This window comes from Leptodactylus fuscus, unplaced genomic scaffold (genome assembly GCF_031893055.1).
Source record: "Leptodactylus fuscus isolate aLepFus1 unplaced genomic scaffold, aLepFus1.hap2 HAP2_SCAFFOLD_237, whole genome shotgun sequence".
Classification (NCBI taxonomy): Eukaryota; Metazoa; Chordata; class Amphibia; order Anura; family Leptodactylidae; genus Leptodactylus; species Leptodactylus fuscus.
The window spans coordinates 660-27999 of NW_027440260.1; the positions used below are offsets into that span (position 1 = coordinate 660).

The 27340-nt window shown below is 38.7% G+C and overlaps 1 protein-coding gene across 1 annotated transcript; it reads right to left on the reverse strand.

The window, feature by feature from the left end:
* Positions 1-6546: 6546 nt before the first annotated feature.
* On the reverse strand, positions 6547-26275 carry LOC142187431 (serine/threonine-protein kinase pim-3-like). The gene is made up of 8 exons (XM_075261607.1): positions 26208-26275; positions 25739-25839; positions 25507-25619; positions 21523-21768; positions 21398-21448; positions 8586-8946; positions 6781-6957; positions 6547-6698 (listed from the first exon to the last, which is right to left on the reverse strand). Exons 1-8 carry the CDS (start codon positions 26273-26275, stop codon positions 6547-6549), a joined length of 1269 nt encoding a protein of 422 aa, XP_075117708.1.
* Positions 26276-27340: the final 1065 nt, after the last annotated feature.

The following is a 27340-nucleotide window of genomic DNA, read 5'->3' on the forward strand; positions in this document are numbered from 1 at the left end:
CCTGTATATATGGACAGTGCACTGTACTACTTCTCCAGTATATATGGACAGTGCACAGTATCACTTCTCCTTTATGTATGGACAGTGCACAGTACCACTTCTGTATGTATGGACAGTGCACAGTACCACTTCTGTATATATGGACAGTGCACAGTATCACTTCTGTATATATGGACATTGCACAGTACTACTTCTCCTGTATATATGGACAGTGCACAGTACTACTTCTCCAGTATATATGGACAGTGCACAGTACTACTTCTCCAGTATATATGGACAGTGTACAGTATCACTTCTCCTCTATATATGGACAGTGCACAGTACCACTTCTCCTGTATGTATGGACAGTGCACAGTACTACTTCTCCTGTATATATGGACAGTGCACAGTACTACTTCTCCTGTGTATATGGACAGTGCACAGTACCACTTCTGTATATATGGACAGTGCTCAGTATCACTTCTGTATATATGGACAGTGCTCAGTATCACTTCTGTATATATGGACAGTGCTCAGTACTACTTCTCCTGTATATATGGAAAGTGCACAGTATCACTTCTCCTGTATATATGGACAGTGCACAGTATCACTTCTCCTGTATATTTGGACAGTGCACAGTATCACTTCTCCCGTATATATGGACAGTGCACAGTACCACTTCTTCTCTCTCTATATATATATATGACATTGCACAGTACCACGTCTCCTGTATATATGGACAGTGCACATTACCACTTCTGTATATATGGACAGTGCACAGTACCACTTCTCCTGTATATATGGACAGTGCACAGTATCACTTCTGTATATATGGACAGTGCACAGTATCACTTCTTTATATATGGACAATGCACAGTATCACTTCTGTATATATGGACAGTGCACAGTATCACTTCTTTATATATGGACAATGCACAGTATCACTTCTGTACATATGGACAGTGCACAGTACTACTTCTCCTGTATATATTGACGGTGCACAGTACCACTTCTCCTGTATATATGGAAAGTGCACAGTACCACTTCTTCTCTATATATGACAGTGCACAGTACCACTTCTCCAGTATATATGGACAGTGCACAGTACCACTTCTCCTGTATATATGGACAGTGCACAGTATCACTTCTGTATATATGGACAGTGCACAGTACCACTTCTCCTGTATATATGGATAGTGCACAGTACCACTTCTTCGCTATATATGAACAGTGCACAGTACCACTTCTCCTGTATATATGGACAGTGCACAGTACCACTTCTCCTGTATATGGACAGTGCATAGTACCACTTCTCTATATATGACAGTGCACAGTACCACTTCTCTACATATGACAGTGCACAGTATCACTTCTCCTGTATATATGGACAGTGCACAGTACCACTTCTCTATTTATGACAGTGCACAGTACCACTTCTCTACATATGACAGTGCACAGTACCACTTCTCCTGTATATGACAGTGCACAGTACCACTTCTCTATATATGACAGGGCACAGTACTACTTCTCCTGTATATGACAGTGCACAGTACCACTTCTCTATATATGACAGGGCACAGTACTACTTCTCCTGTGTATATGGACAGTGCACAGTATCACTTCTCTATATATGGACAGTGCACAGTATCACTTCTCCTGTATATATGGACAGTGCACAGTATCACTTCTCCTGTATATATGGACAGTGCACAGTACTACTCCAGTATATATGGACAGTGCACAGTATCACTTCTCCTTTATGTATGGACAGTGCACAGTACCACTTTTGTATATATGGACAGTGCACAGTATCACTTCTGTATATATGGACAGTGCACAGTACTACTTCTCCTGTATATATGGACAGTGCACAGTACTACTTCTCCAGTATATATGGACAGTGCACAGTATCACTTCTCCTTTATATATGGACAGTGCACAGTACCACTTCTGTATATATGGACAGTGCACAGTATCACTTCTGTATATATGGACAGTGCACAGTACTACTTCTCCTGTATATATGGACAGTGCACAGTACTACTTCTCCAGTATATATGGACAGTGCACAGTACCACTTCTCCTGTATATATGGACAGTGCACAGTACTACTTCTCCAGTATATATGGACAGTGCACAGTATCACTTCTCCTGTATATATGGACAGTGCACAGTATCACTTCTCCTGTATATATGGACAGTGCACAGTATCACTTCTCCTGTATATATGGACAGTGCACAGTACTACTTCTCCAGTATATATGGACAGTGCACAGTACTACTTCTCCAGTATATATGGACAGTGCACAGTACTACTTCTCCAGTATATATGGAAAGTGCACAGTATCACTTCTCCCGTATATATGGACAGTGCACAGTATCACTTCTCCTGTATATATGGACAGTGCACAGTATCACTTCTCCCGTATATATGGACAGTGCACAGTACCACTGCTTCTCTCTCTCTATATATATGACATTGCACAGTACCACTTCTCCTGTATATATGGACAGTGCACAGTACCACTTCTGTATATATGGACAGTGCACAGTACCACTTCTCCTGTATATACAGTCCTATGAAAAAGTTTGGGCACCCCTATTAATCTTAATCATTTTTAGTTCTAAATATTTTGGTGTTTGCAGCAGCCATTTCAATTTGATATATCTAATAACTGATGGACACAGTAATATTTCAGGATTGAAATGAGGTTTATTGTACTAACAGAATATGTGCAATATGCATTAAACCAAAATTTGACCGGTGCAAAAGTATGGGCACCTCAACAGAAAAGTGACATTAATATTTAGTAGATCCTCCTTTTGCAAAGATAACAGCCTCTAGTCGCTTCCTGTAGCTTTTAATCAGTTCCTGGATCCTGGATAAAGGTATTTTGGACAAACAATTCAAGTTCAGTTCAGTTTGATGGTCGCCGAGCATGGACAGCCCGCTTCCAATCATCCCACAGATGTTCAATGATATTCAGGTCTGGGGACTGGGATGGCCATTCCAGAACATTGTAATTGTTCCTCTGCATGAATACCTGAGGATTTGGAGCGGTGTTTTGGATCATTGTCTTGCTGAAATATCCATCCCCGGCGTAACTTCAACTTCGTCACTGATTCTTGAACATTATTCTCAAGAATCTGCTGATACTGAGTGGAATCCATGCGACCCTCAACTTTACTAAGATTCCCGGTGCCGGCATTGGCCACACAGCCCCAAAGCATGATGGAACCTCCACCAAATTTTACAGTGGGTAGCATGTGTTTTTCTTGGAATGCTGTTTCTTTTTGGACGCCATGCATAACGCCTTTTTTTATAACCAAACAACTCAATTTTTGTTTCCAAAATGAAGCTGCCTTGTCCAAATGTGCTTTTTCATACCTCAGGCAACTCTATTTGTGGCGTACGTGCAGAAACGGCTTCTTTCTCATCACTCTCCCATACAGCTTCTATTTGTGCAAAGTGCGCTGTATAGTTACCGATGCACAGTGACACCATCTGCAGCAAGATGATGCTGCAGCTCTTTGGAGGTGTCTGTGGATTGTCCTTGACTGTTCTCACCATTCTTCTTCTCTGCCTTTCTGATATTTTTCTTGGCCTGCCACTTCTGGGCTTAACAAGAACTGTCCCTGTGGTCTTCCATTTCCTTACTATGTTCCTCACAGTGGAAACTGACAGGTTAAATCTCTGAGACAACTTTTTGTATCCTTCCCCTGAACAACTATGTTGAACAATCTTTGTTTTCAGATCATTTGAGAGTTGTTTTGAGTAGCCCATGATGCCACTCTTCAGAGGAGATTCAAATAGGAGATCAACTTGCAATTGGCCACCTTAAATACCTTTTCTTATGATTGGATACATCTGGCTATGAAATTCAAAGCTCACTGAGGTTACAAAACCAATTTTGTGCTTCAGTAAGTCAGTAAAAAGTAGTTAGGGGAATTCAAATCAATAAAATGATAAGGGTGCCCATACTTTTGCACCGGTCAAATTTTGGTTTAATGCATATTGCACATTTTCTGTTAGTACAATAAACCTCATTTCAATCCTGAAATATTACTGTGTCCATCAGTTATTAGATATATCAAACTGAAATGGCTGCTGCAAACACCAAAATATTTAGAACTAAAAATGATTAAGATTAATAGGGGTGCCCAAACTTTTTCATAGGACTGTATATGACAGTGCATAGTATCACTTCTCCTGTATATATGGACAGTGCACAGTACCACTTCTGTATATATGGACAGTGCACAGTATCACTTCTCCTGTATATATGGACAGTGCACAGTATCACTTCTCCTGTATATATGGACAGTGCACAGTACCACTTCTGTATATATGGACAGTGCACAGTATCACTTCTCCTGTATATATGGACAGTGCACAGTACTTCTCCTGTATATATGGACAGTGCACAGTACTTCTCCTGTATATATGGACAGTGCACAGTACTACTTCTCCTTATATGACAGTGTACAGTATCACTTCTGTATATATGGACAGTGCACAGTACCACTTCTCCTTATATGACAGTGCACAGTACCACTTCTCCTGTATATGACAGTGCACAGTACTACTTCTCCTGTATATGACAGTGTACAGTATCACTTCTGTATATATGGACAGTGCACAGTACCACTTATCCTTATATGACAGTGCACAGTACCACTTCTCCTGTATATGATAGTGCACAGTACCACTTCTCTACATATGACAGTGCACAGTACCACTTCTCTATATATGACAGTGCACAGTACTTCTCCTGTATATATGGACAGTGCACAGTACTACTTCTCCTTATATGACAGTGCACAGTATCACTTCTGTATATATGGACAGTGCACAGTACCACTTCTCCTTATATGACAGTGCACAGTACCACTTCTCCTGTATATGACAGTGCACAGTACCACTTCTCTTACCCTGTATGTCCTTACTACTAATATAAGAAATCTCAGACTCTTATTTGTAACCAAAGACATTTTAATGGCTCAGTCGGATCTTCAGGAATAACAGAAGTAACTTAAGATGGCGACGTCTCCTCTTCGGGATTCTCTTCATCCCCATCAGAATCTGGAGCGGCCAAACCAAACACTACAACAGAGATAAGCGGTGTAACGCAACTAGTCCGATGACATCACCGCGCACAGTCCAGCTCAGGCCAGACGGAGGAAGGACTGGAAAAAGGTGATGTCAACCGGCCTTAAAGGGATCCTGTTATGTAGACGGACATGCCGATGTCAGCGCCGTGTCTCATCAGTCTCAGGGTGAAGTCATTTTGGAGAACTAAGGATGAATGCAGTCAGGCACAGACGGGGTTAAGGTGCAAATGTCAGAGTGTGTAGTGTGCCAATTGGACATAATCGGTGATGGGTGGAGCCTGCAGCAGGGCGTGTAGTGTGCCGTCTACTGATTGGACAGAAGGGACCTAACCGGTAGTGGGTGGAGCCTGCGGCAGGGCGGGTAGTGTGCCGTCTACTGATTGGACAGAAGGGACCTAACCGGTAGTGGGTGGAGCCTGCGGCAGGGCGTTTAGTGTGCCGTCTACTGATTGGACAGAAGGGACCTAACCGGTGGTGGGTGGAGCCTGCGGCAGGGCGTATAGTGTGCCGTCTACTGATTGGACAGAAGGGACCTAACCGGTGGTGGGTGGAGCCTGCGGCAGGGCGTTTAGTGTGCCGTCTACTGATTGGACAGAAGGGACCTAACCGGTGGTGGGTGGAGCCTGCGGCAGGGCGTATAGTGTGCCGTCTACTGATTGGACAGAAGGGACCTAACCGGTAGTGGGTGGAGCCTGCGGCAGGGCGTATAGTGTGCCGTCTACTGATTGGACAGAAGGGACCTAACCGGTGGTGGGTGGAGCCTGCGGCAGGGCGTATAGTGTGCCGTCTACTGATTGGACAGAAGGGACCTAACCGGTGGTGGGTGGAGCCTGCGGCAGGGCGTATAGTGTGCCGTCTACTGATTGGACAGAAGGGACCTAACCGGTAGTGGGTGGAGCCTGCGGCAGGGCGTATAGTGTGCCGTCTACTGATTGGACAGAAGGGACCTAACCGGTAGTGGGTGGAGCCTGCGGCAGGGCGTATAGTGTGCCGTCTACTGATTGGACAGAAGGGACCTAACCGGTGGTGGGTGGAGCCTGCGGCAGGGCGTATAGTGTGCCGTCTACTGATTGGACAGAAGGGACCTAACCGGTGGTGGGTGGAGCCTGCGGCAGGGCGTATAGTGTGCCGTCTACTGATTGGACAGAAGGGACCTAACCGGTGGTGGGTGGAGCTTGCGGCAGATCATAGATATTTGGTACTCTATCTAAAACAACTTCACACTGACGGTGACACATTGATGAAATCATCACGTCCGTCACCCCACTACACCCCCTCACATAACACAAAGCTGCTCTCAAATCTGACAACAACAGGTTGTCAATAATCAGTCCTATTGCCTTATTCCAACTTGATAAATGCAATAACAGGCTGAGCAGAAAGGGTTAACTATGGCAGCATGAACACTGGCGCCCCCCAGGGGTGCTGGCAGCTGTACACCCTCCATGTGCTCATCTACAGACTCTCGTTCCTTGTGCCTGGTTGTTCGCCATCTGCAGCGGTTGCCGCCGACTTCTTGGTCATCCAAGGATGGTTTAGTATTTGAGTCAGACTCGGGCGATTAGACGGGTACACGGACAGGCACCATCGGATAATATCCTGGCACTCTGCAAGGAGTAAGAGAAGCGTTACAAGCCGTCTCCGCACACACGTCCCGACCTCGCCCGCTCACCACAACCTTCTACTTACGGGGAGAAACTTTTCTCTTAAAGATTAGATGAGCAGCTAAAATGTCCTCATCTCGCTTGAAGGGAAGTCTCATGCAGACCATGTCGTAGAGCAGGATCCCCAGACTCCACACAGTGGCCGACCTGACCTCGTACTTGTGGTATTTGATCCACTCCGGGGGTCTATAATCCAACGTGCCTAAAAACAAAAGCAAAAGGGTGAGGTACAGCAAGAGAGCAGTGAAGGCGCCAACACCCCGCCTGGAGAGCCTCCGACTCTTAGGGGGAATCCATTAGGAAGTCGTGTGAACGTGAACCAACCCTAAGGCCGGGTTCACACGGAGTTACGTCCCACAAGATTTGGCACGTGTACGCCGTGTGACCCTTCGCGTTCCGTACACGCTCCCATTCATTTCAACGGGAGCGGGGATCGTATGCGCTGCGCTAGTTTGCGGCCGTGAATAAATGCACGTCCGCAAACTAGCGCGGCGCATACGATCCCCGCTCCCATTGAACTCAATGGGAGCGTGTACGGCATGCAAAGGGTCCCGCGGCGTCTATGTGCCAAATCTTGCGGCACGTAACTCCGTGTGAACTCCCCCTAAGGGTGAGACGGCCAATCTCTGCTCTAGTTCATACAAAGGTGTTGGATGAGGCCGAGGTCAGGGATCACCTCCTTGCACTTACCTTACCCATCTTTATGCTTTCATTCCAGATGTCTTGGATGTTTTCACAAGTTGACCTGGGCCACAAAGGCATGGCTGAGGACCACATGCAATAGAACAGAGATGGCGAGCCGGGTACTCTTAAAGGGGCTCTCCAAGGAGGCTGTAAATACTTCTTCTGGAGCACCAACCCAGGGGAGCCCGGATCATTCCAACCTTAGGTCATCTGAAGCATCAGCCCATCTCCAAGTCTCTCCCTACCTGTGCTATGCAGACTATAAAAAAAGCCAGAGTCACATGGTGGCTCAGTGGTTAGTACTGCAGCGCTGGAGTCCTGGTGTTCAAATCCCGCCAAGGGCATGAAACCATCTGCAAGGAGCTTGTATGTTCTCCCCGCGTTTGCATGGATTTCCATCCCATATTCCAAAAAGACATACTGATAGAAAATGTACATTGTGAGCTCTATGTGGGGGGAGGGGCTCACAATCTACATTAAAAAAATAAAGCCAGACCCCCCCCCCCCCCCCAGATAGATGGAAGGAGGCGCAGCAACTTGGGTGCCGGGGGCTGGACCTGATCATGTGACCCAGGGGGCTGCCTAAAATCCTGGAAGAAATAAGTATTCAGTCTCCCTGGAGAACCCCTTTAATGTCCAACATCAGGATTTGAGTTCCCAAATGTTATTCTGGAGAAAAAATTCACACAGGTAACTCTGAAATCTTGTAGAAACCTTCAAAGAAGAGTGAAATCTATTGAGGGGGGTGCTAGCATATTAATGCCTTTGGATTTAGGGTGGGGGGCATAAGCGCTCCTGGAGTTGGAGTGTGGACCATATATCTTCCCAGTTACGGGTGTGTATGTGTGCCAGCCTCTATGACAATTCAGCAACTTGTATGTGTAGTGGGACCAGGACCCCCTTATAGTGAGACCTAACTGTGCGGGCACATCTGCAATATCCTGGCACTAGGTGCCCACGCAGCAGCCAAATCTCCCTTGAGCCTGTAATATCATCCTTCCCCGACTATGGGCAATATTTGGCTCCAGCTGCCTCACACCCATCTCACATATATGACCCCGCCACACCTGCCCCTCTTAGTATCTCCACGTGCTGTTATGATGGCGCCTCAGGGTGGTAGCCGGACTTCTCTACTATTAGACGTACCTTCAAATTTGGAGTATTCGCTGCTCTTCACTAGTATAGCGGAGCCAAAGTCAATCAGCTTCAGGGTGCCTCTGCTCGGGTCCACCAACATGTTTTCGCTTTTTACATCCTGGTGCGACACCCCACAGTTGAAACAGTGCTCGACAGCCACGATCACCTGCCGGAAGAAGCCTCGGGCCGTGTCCTCGTCTAGTGGCCCCCTTTCCTTCATCAATTCGTACAAATCCTTCATCAGCCCTGGCCGTTCCATGATGATAAGAAAGACATCTTCTTGCTCACACCAGTCAATAAGTTTTATGACCTCTTCAAAGTCACCGACACGTTGGAGTATTTCAATCTCCAGGGGAACGTTCAATCCGTTCTAAAAGGGGCAAACAAAGAAGGCGCTGAGCAAGGTGCAGCTGGAGCCCATCGTTCTCTTCATAGCCCATAATACAGTCCACAAGCCGACCCACTCCTGGCACTGCCGTGGTTATATACAGGGAGAATGGACAGCACCGGGGACGGTCTCCAGGACTTTACATATCTGCTAAAGCTGCATAAATATACAAGCTGTCCCAAAGACGGAGAAGGGATCAGACTGACGCCAAAGCCCTGCACCTGCAATTTCTGGGTCTCTACCATGGACCCCTCTCATGGACCCAGTTTTTCTACCCATATCTCACCACTGGCAACTCACGTCTCCTGGTCTGAGGAAGGGCTACTAAGCCCGAAATGTTGCCAGAATTCGAGGTCATGACGACAACTTGTATATCTACAGTATATTAAATAAGGAAGCTCAGAAAACAATCCCCAGCGCCGTCCATTCATGTATACACTGAAGCGGTCTACAGGGGTTCGGTGCACCCATCTGCACCCTCAGGAGAGCGCTGCTCAAACACACAATAGATGGTTAACGCTCCTCTGCTCACCCACCATGATGTGCCCATGACTGCAATCAATCATGGCTATAGAAAGACTAGTGGCAGTGCCAGGAGTGATGACGAGGAGGAAGGGGATCTCTTCTCTGACGCTGGCAGGTTCTTAGGTAGATCTACAATCACTTTCCTCTCTTCATCAGTCATCACCTTCCCATGAGTGACACCATGTGCCCCCTGTGACATCTCTGCCTCCTGATTGCCAAAACTCTGTGCTCTGCTTACCATCACATTGTACCCCGTATACCACCATTCTGTGCCTCCACGTTGTGCTTTCCATGTATGTGCACACAGTGTAGTGGGTGACAAGTGTAAGGATCTCATCACTCACCGTATTACTCACATGGTCAGGCGGGCTCTGTATCACACAGGACAGGTAAGTGGCTAAAGGACCACTGATGATGTCACCACAACTACGCACAAGAATATAACTGCTATAATACTGCCCCTTACATGCAAGAATATAACTACTATAATACTACTCCTATGTACAAGAATATAACTACTATAATACTACTCCTATATACAAGAATAGAACTACTATAATACTACCTCCTATGTACAAGAATATAACTACTATAATACTACCTCCTATGTACAAGAATATAACTACTATAATACTACTCCTATGTACAAGAATATAACTACTATAATACTGCTCCTATATACAAGAATATAACTACTATAATACTACCCCCTATGTACAAGAATATAACTACTATAACACTACTCCTATGTACAAGAATATAACTACTATAATACTACCCCTATATACAAGAATATAACTACTATAATACTACCTCCTATGTACAAGAATATAACTACTATAATACTGCCTCCTATATACAAGAATATAACTACTATAATACTACTCCTATGTACAAGAATATAACTACTATAATACTGCCTCCTATATACAAGAATATAACTGCGATAATACTACTCCTATGTACAAGAATATAACTACTATAATACTACTCCTATGTACAAGAATATAACTACTATAATACTACCTCCTATGTACAAGAATATAACTACTATAATACTACCCCCTATGTACAAGAATATAACTACTATAATACTACTCCTATGTACAAGAATATAACTACTATAATACTGCTTCTATGTACAAGAATATAACTACTATAATACTGCTCCTATGTACAAGAAAATAACTACTATAATACTGCTCCTATGTACAAGAATATAACTACTATAATACTACTCCTATGTACAAGAATATAACTACTATAATACTACTCCTATGTACAAGAATATAACTACTATAATACTACCTCCTATGTACAAGAATATAACTACTATAATACTACCTCCTATGTACAAGAATATAACTACTATAATACTGCTCCTATGTACAAGAATATAACTACTATAATACTACCTCCTATGTACAAGAATATAACTACTATAATACTACCTCCTATATACAAGAATATAACTACTATAATACTACTCCTATATACAAGAATATAACTACTATAATACTACCTCCTATGTACAAGAATATAACTACTATAATACTACTCCTATATACAAGAATATAACTACTATAATACTGCTCCTATGTACAAGAACATAACTACTATAATACTACTCCTATGTACAAGAATATAACTACTATAATACTGCTCCTATGTACAAGAATATAACTACTATAATACTGCTCCTATATACAAGAATATAACTACTATAATACTACTCCTATGTACAAGAATATAACTACTATAATACTACTCCTATGTACAAGAATATAACTACTATAATACTGATCCTATGTACAAGAATATAACTACTATAATACTACCTCCTATGTACAAGAATAGAACTACTATAATACTGCTCCTATGTACAAGAATATAACTACTATAATACTGCCCCTTACATGCAAGAATAGAACTACTATAATACTGCTCCTATATACAAGAATATAACTACTATAATACTGCTCCTATATACAAGAATATAACTACTATAATACTACTCCTATGTACAAGAATATAACTACTATAATACTACTCCTATGTACAAGAATATAACTACTATAATACTACTCCTATGTACAAGAATATAACTACTATAATACTACTCCTATGTACAAGAATATAACTACTATAATACTACTCCTATGTACAAGAATATAACTACTATAATACTACTCCTATGTACAAGAATATAACTACTATAATACTACTCCTATGTACAAGAATATAACTACTATAATACTACTCCTATATACAAGAATATAACTATGAGAAAAAATTCCAAAAAGGATTCAAACAAAGTTTGAAGGATCTGCAGCTCAGAGGAGGTTAAAACTCAAAAAAAAAAACTTTATTTCATACTTTTAAAAGGACTCACCCCAAGTGGGTGAATACATTTAGAGGTTTAACAACAGAACATAGTGAGAAAAAGATAGAAAAATGTGAAAATAAAACCAAAAACCGCTATTTTTTCTAAAAGAATATAACTACTATAATACTGCTCCTATATACAAGAATATAACTACTATAATACTACTCCTATGTACAAGAATATAACTACTATAATACTACTCCTATGTACAAGAATATAACTACTATAATACTACTCCTATGTACAAGAATATAACTACTATAATACTACTCCTATGTACAAGAATATAACTACTATAATACTGATCCTATGTACAAGAATATAACTACTATAATACTACCTCCTATGTACAAGAATATAACTACTATAATACTGCCCCTCCCATGCAAGAATAGAACTACTATAATACTACTCCTATATACAAGAATATATCTACTATAATACTACTCCTATGTACAAGAATATAACTACTATAATACTACTCCTATGTACAAGAATATAACTACTATAATACTGATCCTATGTACAAGAATATAACTACTATAATACTACCTCCTATGTACAAGAATATAACTACTATAATACTGCCCCTCCCATGCAAGAATAGAACTACTATAATACTACTCCTATATACAAGAATATATCTACTATAATACTACCTCCTATGTACAAGAATATAACTACTATAATACTACTCCTATGTACAAGAATATAACTACTATAATACTACTCCTATGTACAAGAATATAACTACTATAATACTACTCCTATGTACAAGAATATAACTACTATAATACTGCTCCTATGTACAAGAATATAACTACTATAATACTACTACTATGAACAAGAATATAACTACTATAATACTGCCCCTTACATGCAAGAATAGAACTACTATAATACTGCTCCTATATACAAGAATATAATTACTATAATACTGCTCCTATATACAAGAATATAACTACTATAATACTGCTCCTATGTACAAGAATATAACTACTATAATACTGATCCTATGTACAAGAATATAACTACTATAATACTACCTCCTATGTACAAGAATATAACTACTATAATACTGCCCCTCCCATGCAAGAATAGAACTACTATAATACTACTCCTATGTACAAGAATATAACTACTATAATACTACTCCTATGTACAAGAATATAACTACTATAATACTACTCCTATGTACAAGAATATAACTACTATAATACTGCTCCTATGTACAAGAATATAACTACTATAATACTACTACTATGTACAAGAATATAACTACTATAATACTGCCCCTTACATGCAAGAATAGAACTACTATAATACTGCTCCTATATACAAGAATATAATTACTATAATACTGCTCCTATATACAAGAATATAACTACTATAATACTGCTCCTATGTACAAGAATATAACTACTATAATACTACTCCTATGTACAAGAATATAACTACTATAATACTACTCCTATGTACAAGAATATAACTACTATAATACTACTCCTATGTACAAGAATATAACTACTATAATACTACTCCTATATACAAGAATATAACTACTATAATACTGCTCCTATATACAAGAATATAACTATTATAATACTACTCATATGTACAAGAATATAACTACTATAATACTACTCCTATGTACAAGAATATAACTACTATAATACTACTCCTATGTACAAGAATATAACTACTATAATACTACCCCTATGTACAAGAATATAACTACTATAATACTACTCCTATGTACAAGAATATAACTACTATAATACTACTCCTATGTACAAGAATATAACTACTATAATACTACTCCTATATACAAGAATATAACTACTATAATATTGCTCCTATATACAAGAATATAACTACTATAATACTACTCCTATGTACAAGAATATAACTACTATAATACTACTCCTATGTACAAGAATATAACTACTATAATACTGATCCTATGTACAAGAATATAACTACTATAATACTACCTCCTATGTACAAGAATATAACTACTATAATACTGCTCCTATGTACAAGAATATAACTACTATAATACTACCTCCTATATAGAAGAATATAACTACTATAATACTACTCCTATGTACAATAATATAACTACTATAATACTACTACTATGTACAAGTATAAAACTACTATAATACTACCTCCTATGTACAAGAATATAACTACTATAATACTACCTCCTATGTACAAGAATATAACTACTATAATACTGCTCCTATGTACAAGAATATAACTACTATAATACTGCCCCCTATGTACAAGAATATAACTACTATAATACTACCTCCTATATACAAGAATATAACTACTATAATACTACTACTATGTACAAGTATAAAACTACTATAACACTACCTCCTATGTACAAGAATATAACTACTATAATACTACCTCCTATGTACAAGAATATAACTACTATAATACTACCTCCTATGTACAAGAATATAACTACTATAATACTACTCCTATGTACAAGAATATAACTGCTATAATACTACTCCTATGTACAAGTATAAAACTACTATAATACTACCTCCTATGTACAAGAATATAACTACTATAATACTACTCCTATGTACAAGAATATAACTTCTATAATACTACCTCCTATGTACAAGAATATAACTACTATAATACTACTCCTATGTACAAGAATATAACTTCTATAATACTACCTCCTATGTACAATAATATAACTACTATAATACTACTCCTATGTACAAGAATATAACTACTATAATACTACTCCTATGTACAAGAATATAACTACTATAATACTACCTCCTATGTACAAGAATATAACTACTATAATACTACCTCCTATGTACAAGAATATAACTGCTATAATACTACTCCTATGTACAAGAATATAACTACTATAATACTACTCCTATGTACAAGAATATAACTACTATAATACTGCTCCTATGTACAAGAATATAACTACTATAATACTACTCATATGTACAAGAATATAACTACTATAATACTACCTCCTATGTACAAGAATATAACTACTATAATACTACTACTATGTACAAGAATATAACTACTATAATACTACCTCCTATGTACAAGAATATAACTACTATAATACTACTGCTATGTACAAGAATATAACTACTATAATACTACTCCTATGTACAAGAATATAACTACTATAATACTACCTCCTATGTACAAGAATATAACTACCATAATACTGCTCCTATGTACAAGAATATAACTACTATAATACTACTCCTATGTACAAGAATATAACTACTATAATACTACTCCTATGTACAAGAATATAACTACCATAATACTACCGCCTATGTACAAGAATATAACTACTATAATACTACTCCTATGTACAAGAATATAACTTCTATAATACTACCTCCTATGTACAAGAATATAACTACTATAATACTACTCCTATGTACAAGAATATAACTTCTATAATACTACCTCCTATGTACAAGAATATAACTACTATAATACTACTCCTATGTACAAGAATATAACTACCATAATACTGCTCCTATGTACAAGAATATAACTGCTATAATACTACTCCTATGTACAAGAATATAACTACTATAATACTACTCCTATGTACAAGAATATTACTACTATAATACTACTCCTATGTACAAGAATATAACTGCTATAATACTACTCCTATGTACAAGAATATAACTACTATAATACTGCTCCTATGTACAAGAATATAACTACTATAATACTACCTCCTATGTACAAGAATATAACTACTATAATACTACTCCTATGTACAAGAATATAACTACTATAATACTACTCCTATGTACAAGAATATAACTGCTATAATACTACTCCTATGTACAAGAATATAACTACTATAATACTGCTCCTATGTACAAGAATATAACTACCATAATACTACCGCCTATGTACAAGAATATAACTACTATAATACTACTCCTATGTACAAGAATATAACTTCTATAATACTACCTCCTATGTACAAGAATATAACTACTATAATACTACTCCTATGTACAAGAATATAACTTCTATAATACTACCTCCTATGTACAAGAATATAACTACTATAATACTACTCCTATGTACAAGAATATAACTACCATAATACTGCTCCTATGTACAAGAATATAACTACTATAATACTACTCCTATGTACAAGAATATAACTACTATAATACTACCTCCTATGTACAAGAATATAACTACTATAATACTACTCCTATGTACAAGAATATAACTACCATAATACTGCTCCTATGTACAAGAATATAACTGCTATAATACTACTCCTATGTACAAGAATATAACTACTATAATACTACTCCTATGTACAAGAATATTACTACTATAATACTACTCCTATGTACAAGAATATAACTGCTATAATACTACTCCTATGTACAAGAATATTACTACTATAATACTACTCCTATGTACAAGAATATAACTGCTATAATACTACTCCTATGTACAAGAATATAACTACTATAATACTGCTCCTATGTACAAGAATATAACTACTATAATACTACCTCCTATGTACAAGAATATAACTACTATAATACTGCTCCTATGTACAAGAATATAACTACTATAATACTGCTCCTATGTACAAGAATATAACTACTATAATACTACTCCTATGTACAAGAATATAACTACTATAATACTACTCCTATGTACAAGAATATAACTACTATAATACTACTCCTATGTACAAGAATATAACTACTATAATACTACTCCTATATACAAGAATATAATTACTATAATACTGCTCCTATATACAAGAATATAACTACTATAATACTGCTCCTATGTACAAGAATATAACTACTATAATACTACTCCTATGTACAAGAATATAACTACTATAATACTACTCCTATGTACAAGAATATAACTACTATAATACTACTCCTATGTACAAGAATATAACTACTATAATACTACTCCTATATACAAGAATATAACTACTATAATACTGCTCCTATATACAAGAATATAACTATTATAATACTACTCATATGTACAAGAATATAACTACTATAATACTACTCCTATGTACAAGAATATAACTACTATAATACTACTCCTATGTACAAGAATATAACTACTATAATACTACCCCTATGTACAAGAATATAACTACTATAATACTACTCCTATGTACAAGAATATAACTACTATAATACTACTCCTATGTACAAGAATATAACTACTATAATACTACTCCTATATACAAGAATATAACTACTATAATATTGCTCCTATATACAAGAATATAACTACTATAATACTACTCCTATGTACAAGAATATAACTACTATAATACTACTCCTACGTACAAGAATATAACTACTATAATACTGATCCTATGTACAAGAATATAACTACTATAATACTACCTCCTATGTACAAGAATATAACTACTATAATACTGCTCCTATGTACAAGAATATAACTACTATAATACTACCTCCTATATAGAAGAATATAACTACTATAATACTACTCCTATGTACAATAATATAACTACTATAATACTACTACTATGTACAAGTATAAAACTACTATAATACTACCTCCTATGTACAAGAATATATCTACTATAATACTACCTCCTATGTACAAGAATATAACTACTATAATACTGCTCCTATGTACAAGAATATAACTACTATAATACTGCCCCCTATGTACAAGAATATAACTACTATAATACTACCTCCTATATACAAGAATATAACTACTATAATACTACTACTATGTACAAGTATAAAACTACTATAATACTACCTCCTATGTACAAGAATATAACTACTATAATACTACCTCCTATGTACAAGAATATAACTACTATAATACTACCTCCTATGTACAAGAATATAACTACTATAATACTACTCCTATGTACAAGAATATAACTGCTATAATACTACTCCTATGTACAAGTATAAAACTACTATAATACTACCTCCTATGTACAAGAATATAACTACTATAATACTACTCCTATGTACAAGAATATAACTTCTATAATACTACCTCCTATGTACAAGAATATAACTACTATAATACTACTCCTATGTACAAGAATATAACTTCTATAATACTACCTCCTATGTACAATAATATAACTACTATAATACTACTCCTATGTACAAGAATATAACTACTATAATACTACTCCTATGTACAAGAATATAACTACTATAATACTACCTCCTATGTACAAGAATATAACTACTATAATACTACCTCCTATGTACAAGAATATAACTGCTATAATACTACTCCTATGTACAAGAATATAACTACTATAATACTACTCCTATGTACAAGAATATAACTACTATAATACTGCTCCTATGTACAAGAATATAACTACTATAATACTACTCATATGTACAAGAATATAACTACTATAATACTACCTCCTATGTACAAGAATATAACTACTATAATACTACTACTATGTACAAGAATATAACTACTATAATACTACCTCCTATGTACAAGAATATAACTACTATAATACTACTGCTATGTACAAGAATATAACTACTATAATACTACTCCTATGTACAAGAATATAACTACTATAATACTACCTCCTATGTACAAGAATATAACTACCATAATACTGCTCCTATGTACAAGAATATAACTACTATAATACTACTCCTATGTACAAGAATATAACTACTATAATACTACTCCTATGTACAAGAATATAACTACCATAATACTACCGCCTATGTACAAGAATATAACTACTATAATACTACTCCTATGTACAAGAATATAACTTCTATAATACTACCTCCTATGTACAAGAATATAACTACTATAATACTACTCCTATGTACAAGAATATAACTTCTATAATACTACCTCCTATGTACAAGAATATAACTACTATAATACTACTCCTATGTACAAGAATATAACTACCATAATACTGCTCCTATGTACAAGAATATAACTGCTATAATACTACTCCTATGTACAAGAATATAACTACTATAATACTACTCCTATGTACAAGAATATTACTACTATAATACTACTCCTATGTACAAGAATATAACTGCTATAATACTACTCCTATGTACAAGAATATAACTACTATAATACTGCTCCTATGTACAAGAATATAACTACTATAATACTACCTCCTATGTACAAGAATATAACTACTATAATACTACTCCTATGTACAAGAATATAACTACTATAATACTACTCCTATGTACAAGAATATAACTGCTATAATACTACTCCTATGTACAAGAATATAACTACTATAATACTGCTCCTATGTACAAGAATATAACTACCATAATACTACCGCCTATGTACAAGAATATAACTACTATAATACTACTCCTATGTACAAGAATATAACTTCTATAATACTACCTCCTATGTACAAGAATATAACTACTATAATACTACTCCTATGTACAAGAATATAACTTCTATAATACTACCTCCTATGTACAAGAATATAACTACTATAATACTACTCCTATGTACAAGAATATAACTACCATAATACTGCTCCTATGTACAAGAATATAACTACTATAATACTACTCCTATGTACAAGAATATAACTACTATAATACTACCTCCTATGTACAAGAATATAACTACTATAATACTACTCCTATGTACAAGAATATAACTACCATAATACTGCTCCTATGTACAAGAATATAACTGCTATAATACTACTCCTATGTACAAGAATATAACTACTATAATACTACTCCTATGTACAAGAATATTACTACTATAATACTACTCCTATGTACAAGAATATAACTGCTATAATACTACTCCTATGTACAAGAATATTACTACTATAATACTACTCCTATGTACAAGAATATAACTGCTATAATACTACTCCTATGTACAAGAATATAACTACTATAATACTGCTCCTATGTACAAGAATATAACTACTATAATACTACCTCCTATGTACAAGAATATAACTACTATAATACTGCTCCTATGTACAAGAATATAACTACTATAATACTGCTCCTATGTACAAGAATATAACTACTATAATACTGCCCCCTATGTACAAGAATATAACTACTATAATACTACCTCCTATATACAAGAATATAACTACTATAATACTACTCCTATGTACAAGAATATAACTGCTATAATACTACTCCTATGTACAAGAATATAACTACTATAATACTACTCCTATGTACAAGAATATTACTACTATAATACTACTCCTATGTACAAGAATATAACTGCTATAATACTACTCCTATGTACAAGAATATAACTACTATAATACTGCTCCTATGTACAAGAATATAACTACTATAATACTACCTCCTATGTACAAGAATATAACTACTATAATACTACCTCCTATGTACAAGAATATAACTGCTACAATACTGCTCCTATGTACAAGAATATAACTACAGACTGAGCGCCCACAACCTGGAGATAGAGACGGGGCGACACTGGCAGACGTACAAGCCACGGGAGAAGAGACTGTGCCAGCACTGTGACCAGGGGGCCCTAGAAGACCAGACCCACTTCCTGCTACACTGCACCAAATACTCAGCTGTGAGGGCCGTCTACTACCAAAGACTCTCTGCCCACATCCCAGACTGGGAGAAGAGGAAACTCTACATCCTACTGGGAAAAGAAGAGGCCACTGTGGAGATCGCTGCCCAATACGTGTCCAGCTGTCACCAAACAAGAGGAAGATGAGACGCATGGACTATTAAACCCCCCACCCAAACACCACTAAGCCCCCTCCTATATCACCGCCTGCTACCTCCTGTGTCATCCCCTCTACCTCCTAGATTGTAAGCTCTTGTGAGCAGGGCTCTCAAGTGACTATTTCTTTGTAATGTCTCTTTTTATCTGTACTTGAACCCTCCATTATGTACACCGCTGCAGAGTATGTTGGAGCTATAGAAATAAAATGTATTATTTTATGTATTTGTGCATTATAGATCACATATAGATTGTATACAGACCTTCTAATAAGAGAGTGTGTGTGTGTGTGTGGGGGGGGGTTCTTGTACTTGTGGCACTTACCATACACCATCTCCAGGTTTATACTGACAGGTGTCTGATCCTATATATGGTTCGGATTATATCAAGTATAATTTACTCCCCCCCACCTCGCTAAGTCTAAGGGCATTGGGCGATTTTGTTTTGCCCCTATTGGTCACTGGATCAGAAGTGCTGATGAATTTTGTGGGCTCTCATAGTAACACGGCCTCCAAAGTAATGATGCCAGAGTCCCCAATAGTATATAGTATACCCTAAATAACTGTACACCATGTAGCTCCCACACTATGTGCCTCCTTGTAATCTGGCTATGCCGGAGACCTGACCTCTTGTAGGCTGCAGCCCTAATGTGGGTTACCAAGGGAAAGGGTGGAGGGCGCAGCTGAGGGCTACGAGGCTACTTACTAGGGTTCCCCAGGCGCCTACGTCGTGTTTAGAGATGTATTTTATGGCCACCTGAAAGCAGAGAGAATGTGACATAAGTCTCCACAAGTAATAGGATCGGTCATCGTCATTGGTACAAGACTCACCGGAAACCCGTCCGCAATCCTGAAACCCGAATAGACCATTCCAAATCCACCACTGCCGAGGAGGGAGCCTACATGGTAAACTTTATCAAAAGGGGCCTTCCCTGATGCCACTAGGAGAGATACAAGATAAATAAGTGTCCTGACCATCCACCCCACCAGAAACGCAGCATGGGTCACGCAGGTGGCGGCTCTCCGGCCGGGCTGTACCACCACCTGGTCATGACAATTCCACCACATCTGTAGACACTGAGAAGAAGAGAGCGAAGACGTCCTCAGACAGTGGGGGCCACATGAGAGGGGGACAAACAAGGAACTAATGCCCCAGATTCCTGCACCAACAAGTCAGGAACCAAAATATTAGAGGCAAGAAACCTCAAAGTCAGGCGTCTACCTGGGCCTCGATATAAGTGATTCCCAAACTTTCTGCAGCCAAGACCCACTTTGGCCAAGATTTTTTTCTGAAACACCAAAAACACTGTCAGGGCTCCTAGGACTATGTATATCTATAATACATAGTGTATGACACTGTCAGGGCTCCTAGGACTATATATATCTATAATACATAGTGTATGACACTGTCAGGACTCCTAGGACTATATATATCTATAATACATAGTGTATGACACTGTCAGGGCTCCTAGGACTAAATATATCAATAATACATAGTGTATGACACTGTCAGGGCTCCTAGGGCTGTATATATCTATAATACATAGTGTATGACACTGTCAGGGCTCCTAGGACTATATATATGTATAATACATAGTGTATGACACTGTCAGGACTCCTAGGACTATATATATCTATAATACATAGTGTATGACACTGTCAGGACTCCTAGGACTATATATATATATATATCTATAATACATAGTGTATGACACTGTCAGGACTCCTAGGACTATATATATCTATAATACATAGTGTATGACACTGTCAGGACTCCTAGGACTATATATATATCTATAATACATAGTGTATGACACTGTCAGGACTCCTAGGACTATATATATCTATAATACATAGTGTATGACACTGTCAGGGCTCCTAGGACTGTATATATCTATAATACATAGTGTATGACACTGTCAGGACTCCTAGGACTATATATATCTATAATACATAGTGTATGACACTGTCAGGGCTCCTAGGGCTGTATATATCTATAATACATAGTGTATGACACTGTCAGGGCTCCTAGGACTATATATATCTATAATACATAGTGTATGACACTGTCAGGGCTCCTAGGACTATATATATCTATAATACATAGTGTATGACACTGTCAGGACTCCTAGGACTATATATATATATCTATAATACATAGTGTATGACACTGTCAGGGCTCCTAGGACTATATATATGTATAATACATAGTGTATGACACTGTCAGGGCTCCTAGGGCTGTATATATCTATAATACATAGTGTATGACACTGTCAGGGCTCCTAGGACTATATATATCTATAATACATAGTGTATGACACTGTCAGGGCTCCTAGGACTAAATATATCTATAATACATAGTGTATGACACTGTCAGGGCTCCTAGGGCTGTATATATCTATAATATATATAGTGTATGACACTGTCAGGGCTCCTAGGACTATATATATGTATAATACATAGTGTATGACACTGTCAGGACTCCTAGGACTATATATATCTATAATACATAGTGTATGACACTGTCAGGGCTCCTAGGACTATATATATCTATAATACATAGTGTATGACACTGTCAGGACTCCTAGGACTATATATATCTATAATACATAGTGTATGACACTGTCAGGGCTCCTAGGACTATATATATCTACAATACATAGTGTATGACACTGTCAGGACTCCTAGGACTATATATATCTATAATACATAGTGTATGACACTGTCAGGGCTCCTAGGACTATATATATCTATAATACATAGTGTATGACACTGTCAGGACTCCCAGGACTATATATATCTATAATACATAGTGTATGACACTGTCAGGGCTCCCAGGACTATATATATCTATAATACATAGTGTATGACACTGTCAGGGCTCCTAGGACTATATATATCTATAATACATAGTGTATGACACTGTCAGGACTCCTAGGACTATATATATAGCTATAATACATAGTGTATGACACTGTCAGGACTCCTAGGACTATATATATATATCTATAATACATAGTGTATGACACTGTCAGGGCTCCTAGGACTATATATATCTATAATACATAGTGTATGACACTGTCAGGGCTCCTAGGACCATATATATCTATAATACATAGTGTATGACACTGTCAGGACTCCTAGGACTATATATATCTATAATACATAGTGTATGACACTGTCAGGGCTCCTAGGACTATATATATCTATAATACATAGTGTATGACATTGTCAGGACTCCTAGGACTATATATATCTATAATACATAGTGTATGACACTGTCAGGGCTCCTAGGACTATATATATCTATAATACATAGTGTATGACACTGTCAGGGCTCCTAGGACTATATATATATCTATAATACATAGTGTATGACACCGTCAGGACTCCTAGGACTATATATATCTATAATACATAGTGTATGACACCGTCAGGACTCCTAGGACTATATATATCTATAATACATAGTGTATGACACCGTCAGGACTCCTAGGACTATATATATCTATAATACATAGTGTATGACACTGTCAGGGCTCCTAGGACTATATATATATATAAATGACCATACTTTGGGATTTATGTGCTACAGGTTTTTTTTAATCTGTATTTGAGGCTTTCCAGAATTGTCTTTATGGTGTTGGAGGAATTAGTGACTTTTTTGTATTGTGGTTTTTAGGGTTACAGTGTTATAAATTCAGAACATGAAGAAGAATTTCCAGTCTCGGGTATGGGCCACCAATTCAAAAGGAAAAAAAAAAAAATTTTGCACTCACCATAAAATCCTTTGCTCGATGTATTCACTGGGGGACCCAGCACCTTGGGTATAGACCTGGCCACTAGGAGGCGACACTAGAGAAAAGAAAAGCTGTTGGCTCCACCTCCAGGCTATACCCTGCCCCAGCCCTGTGCATGAACTTAGTTTGTACCGTAGCACAAAAGAATATGGAACCAACAACCATCAACATGTCCTCAACCTGAAAAGGAACCTACACAGCTCGGCAGGAAAAAAAACTGTGAAAAACAAGGGCAGGATCTGTGTCCCCTAGAGAACGTAACGAGAAAAGGATTTTACGGAGAGTACAAAAATCCCATTTTCTCGCTTATTTCACTGGGGGACACAGTACATTGGAATGTCCTAAAGCAGACCCAGAGGGTGGCAATAACACAGCCATGCAATCCCTTAGCGCTCAGCCACTTGCCGAAATTTACAACCTAAACCAGTAGCGGCCAAGGCCACAGAATGGACCTGGTGAAAAATTTGAGAAGGAAGATGGAGGCTCAGTGAGAGCTTTTCAGAGCTGGGAAGTAGAATCCTGATGCCAACAGCCCAGGGAGCTCTAACAGCTCTAGAGGAGAGAGCAGACACACGGAAGGGCCGAGCCCTAGGCTTAAACTGATAGGTTCACAATCTCAGATCAAGGCCATTGGAAGCTGGAAGGAGGCAGGTCCTAGCAAGAGTCCTCAAGAAAAAACAAAGCATCTGAACATCAGAAAAGGACAGCAAGGGTCAATATAGACCCAAACCACCCAGACAGAGAAGAGCAAGTACACACACGGATGACTGGGGACAAAGCCAAAAGAGAGTAAGACCAAGTCCTTGATGTGGCAGGAGGAAAACCACCCCAACGAGGAAAAAAAAAGAATGGGCGGACGACTGTCATATCACGGGAGAAGCACAGTTGAAGGCAGATTTGCTGACAAAGCGACCCTTGCCTGGAGCAATTTTTTTCTCGATTTAAGTGGACTGCCACCCATTGGTCCATAACAGACAAAAGGTAGACTCTGAAGAGCTGGAACAAGGCGCTCTACCCAAGGAACAGATTGGAAGGCTGCTAGTAAGGCCACACGGCTCCTGGAGCCCCGCTGAGGGCTAAAGTAAATGATCATGGACAAGTGGTCGGACTGGACTGAGAACTGGCATCCTTGGAGAAGAGAGATCCAATGAGACAGGCCAAATAAGATAGCCCCGGGTTTCAGCAGGTTGAACGGAGGGAGGACTCAGGCTGGACCATAGGCCCTGAACAGTCAAGGCCCCGAAGACCACTCTCCAGCCGTGGAGACTGGCAGCAGAAGGAATCACCCTTCAACAGAAGGGAAGAAGGACCTCCCTGGGAAGTTTCTGGCAAGGAGATACGCCAAATCCTGTCAGAGAAAACGTGGAAGAAAGAGAATTAGGCAGTCAAGGCGGCCAGAGATCTGTCGCAGAGTGTCAGAAATGTCAAGTGGAGAGGACGAGAGAGTATCTGGAAGGGACAGCTTAGAAGTTCAAAGTCATCATGACCCACATGCCAAAACGAAGAGAACAAGGGGAGCACCTCCGAAGGTGGGAAACAGCAGACCTCAAGATCTTGGCCTCCGGTATGAGAACCACACCCTGGAGCGTGTCAAAGATCATGTCCCGGATTCCATGTACTAGACGGCATGAGACAAGACTTTTCTTCATTGATGAGCCAGTGGAACCGGCGATGCAAGACCAAAGGTGATCCACAAGATGGTCAGAGTGTCCTCACCAGGGGGTCGTCCAAGTAAGGAACACGACAACACCTCTGGAGCGGAGGATGGCCATGACAGACGCCATCACCTAAGTAAATACCAGAGGGCAGCCCAAAGGGGAGAGTAACAACTTGAAAAGATGCGGGTCCACCGCAAAACACAGAAAACGGTGAAGGCGCAGCACGATGATGTAGATGGACAAATAATTCGCCCATTTCCAAATATACAACCACAGACTGCAGACATGGACGAACCTGTTGAGCCCTTACAGGACCATGATGGGATGAAGGGGGCCGTTCTCCTCAGGGATGTAGAACAGTTAGGAGTATTAACCCCGGGTACCCTTGGAAGCGGGGATGCTGACTCGCTACCGCCGGAGGCAGCCTGGGTTGACAAAGAAGCTCTGGCAAAAGCTGGAGTAGCCGACGACGCCACCTCTCAGGCCCAGGACCCAGACGTCCTACCACCTGAGAGGCCCAGAGTGGGGGAAAACCTTTATGCCGAGGAGAGCTAGAAGAGGAAGGCCTAGACGATTTGATGCAGGACCGCCAGGCAGGTCTGAGCTTGAAAGAAGGCTTCCTGGGACAGGAGAACAGCTGGTGCTTAGAACGTCTCGGAGGGAGGAAGAATCTATTCCCCTTATGGCCGCATGGATAAGCCTCTTCAGGTCCTTAATAAAAAAAATTCAGTCCTGTTCAAATTGGAGAGGGAGAAGGGCCATAACCGCCTTCCTGGAGGCGGACACAGTTTTCCAAAAACAAATCCAAACGGTATGCTGAATAGGCCACTGTGTTGACGCCTGTCTGCCTTAGCAGCTCTGGAGGCATTGCCAAGAATTTGGAAGTGTTCAGGATTTCAGAGAAGGGCAGCTGGTGGGCCTGGATGTACAGCTGCATCAGGGAGGCTTGACTAAAGCCATTTGGTCCAGGAAATACAGGCCTTGCTGACCCAAGAGGCATCGAAGGAAGGCCGCCAGGAGAAACCAGCCACTACGAAGGCCACCCTGGCGAGGGGAGCCACCTTCCTGCAGCATAAGACAACCGGCGCTAGGGCAAAGCACTGTATCAGTACTGCGTTGCAAATAATACAACAGATATGTACTCATCCCGAGGGATCACTGAGGGAGGTGAATAGAAGCCTGGGAGAGCCT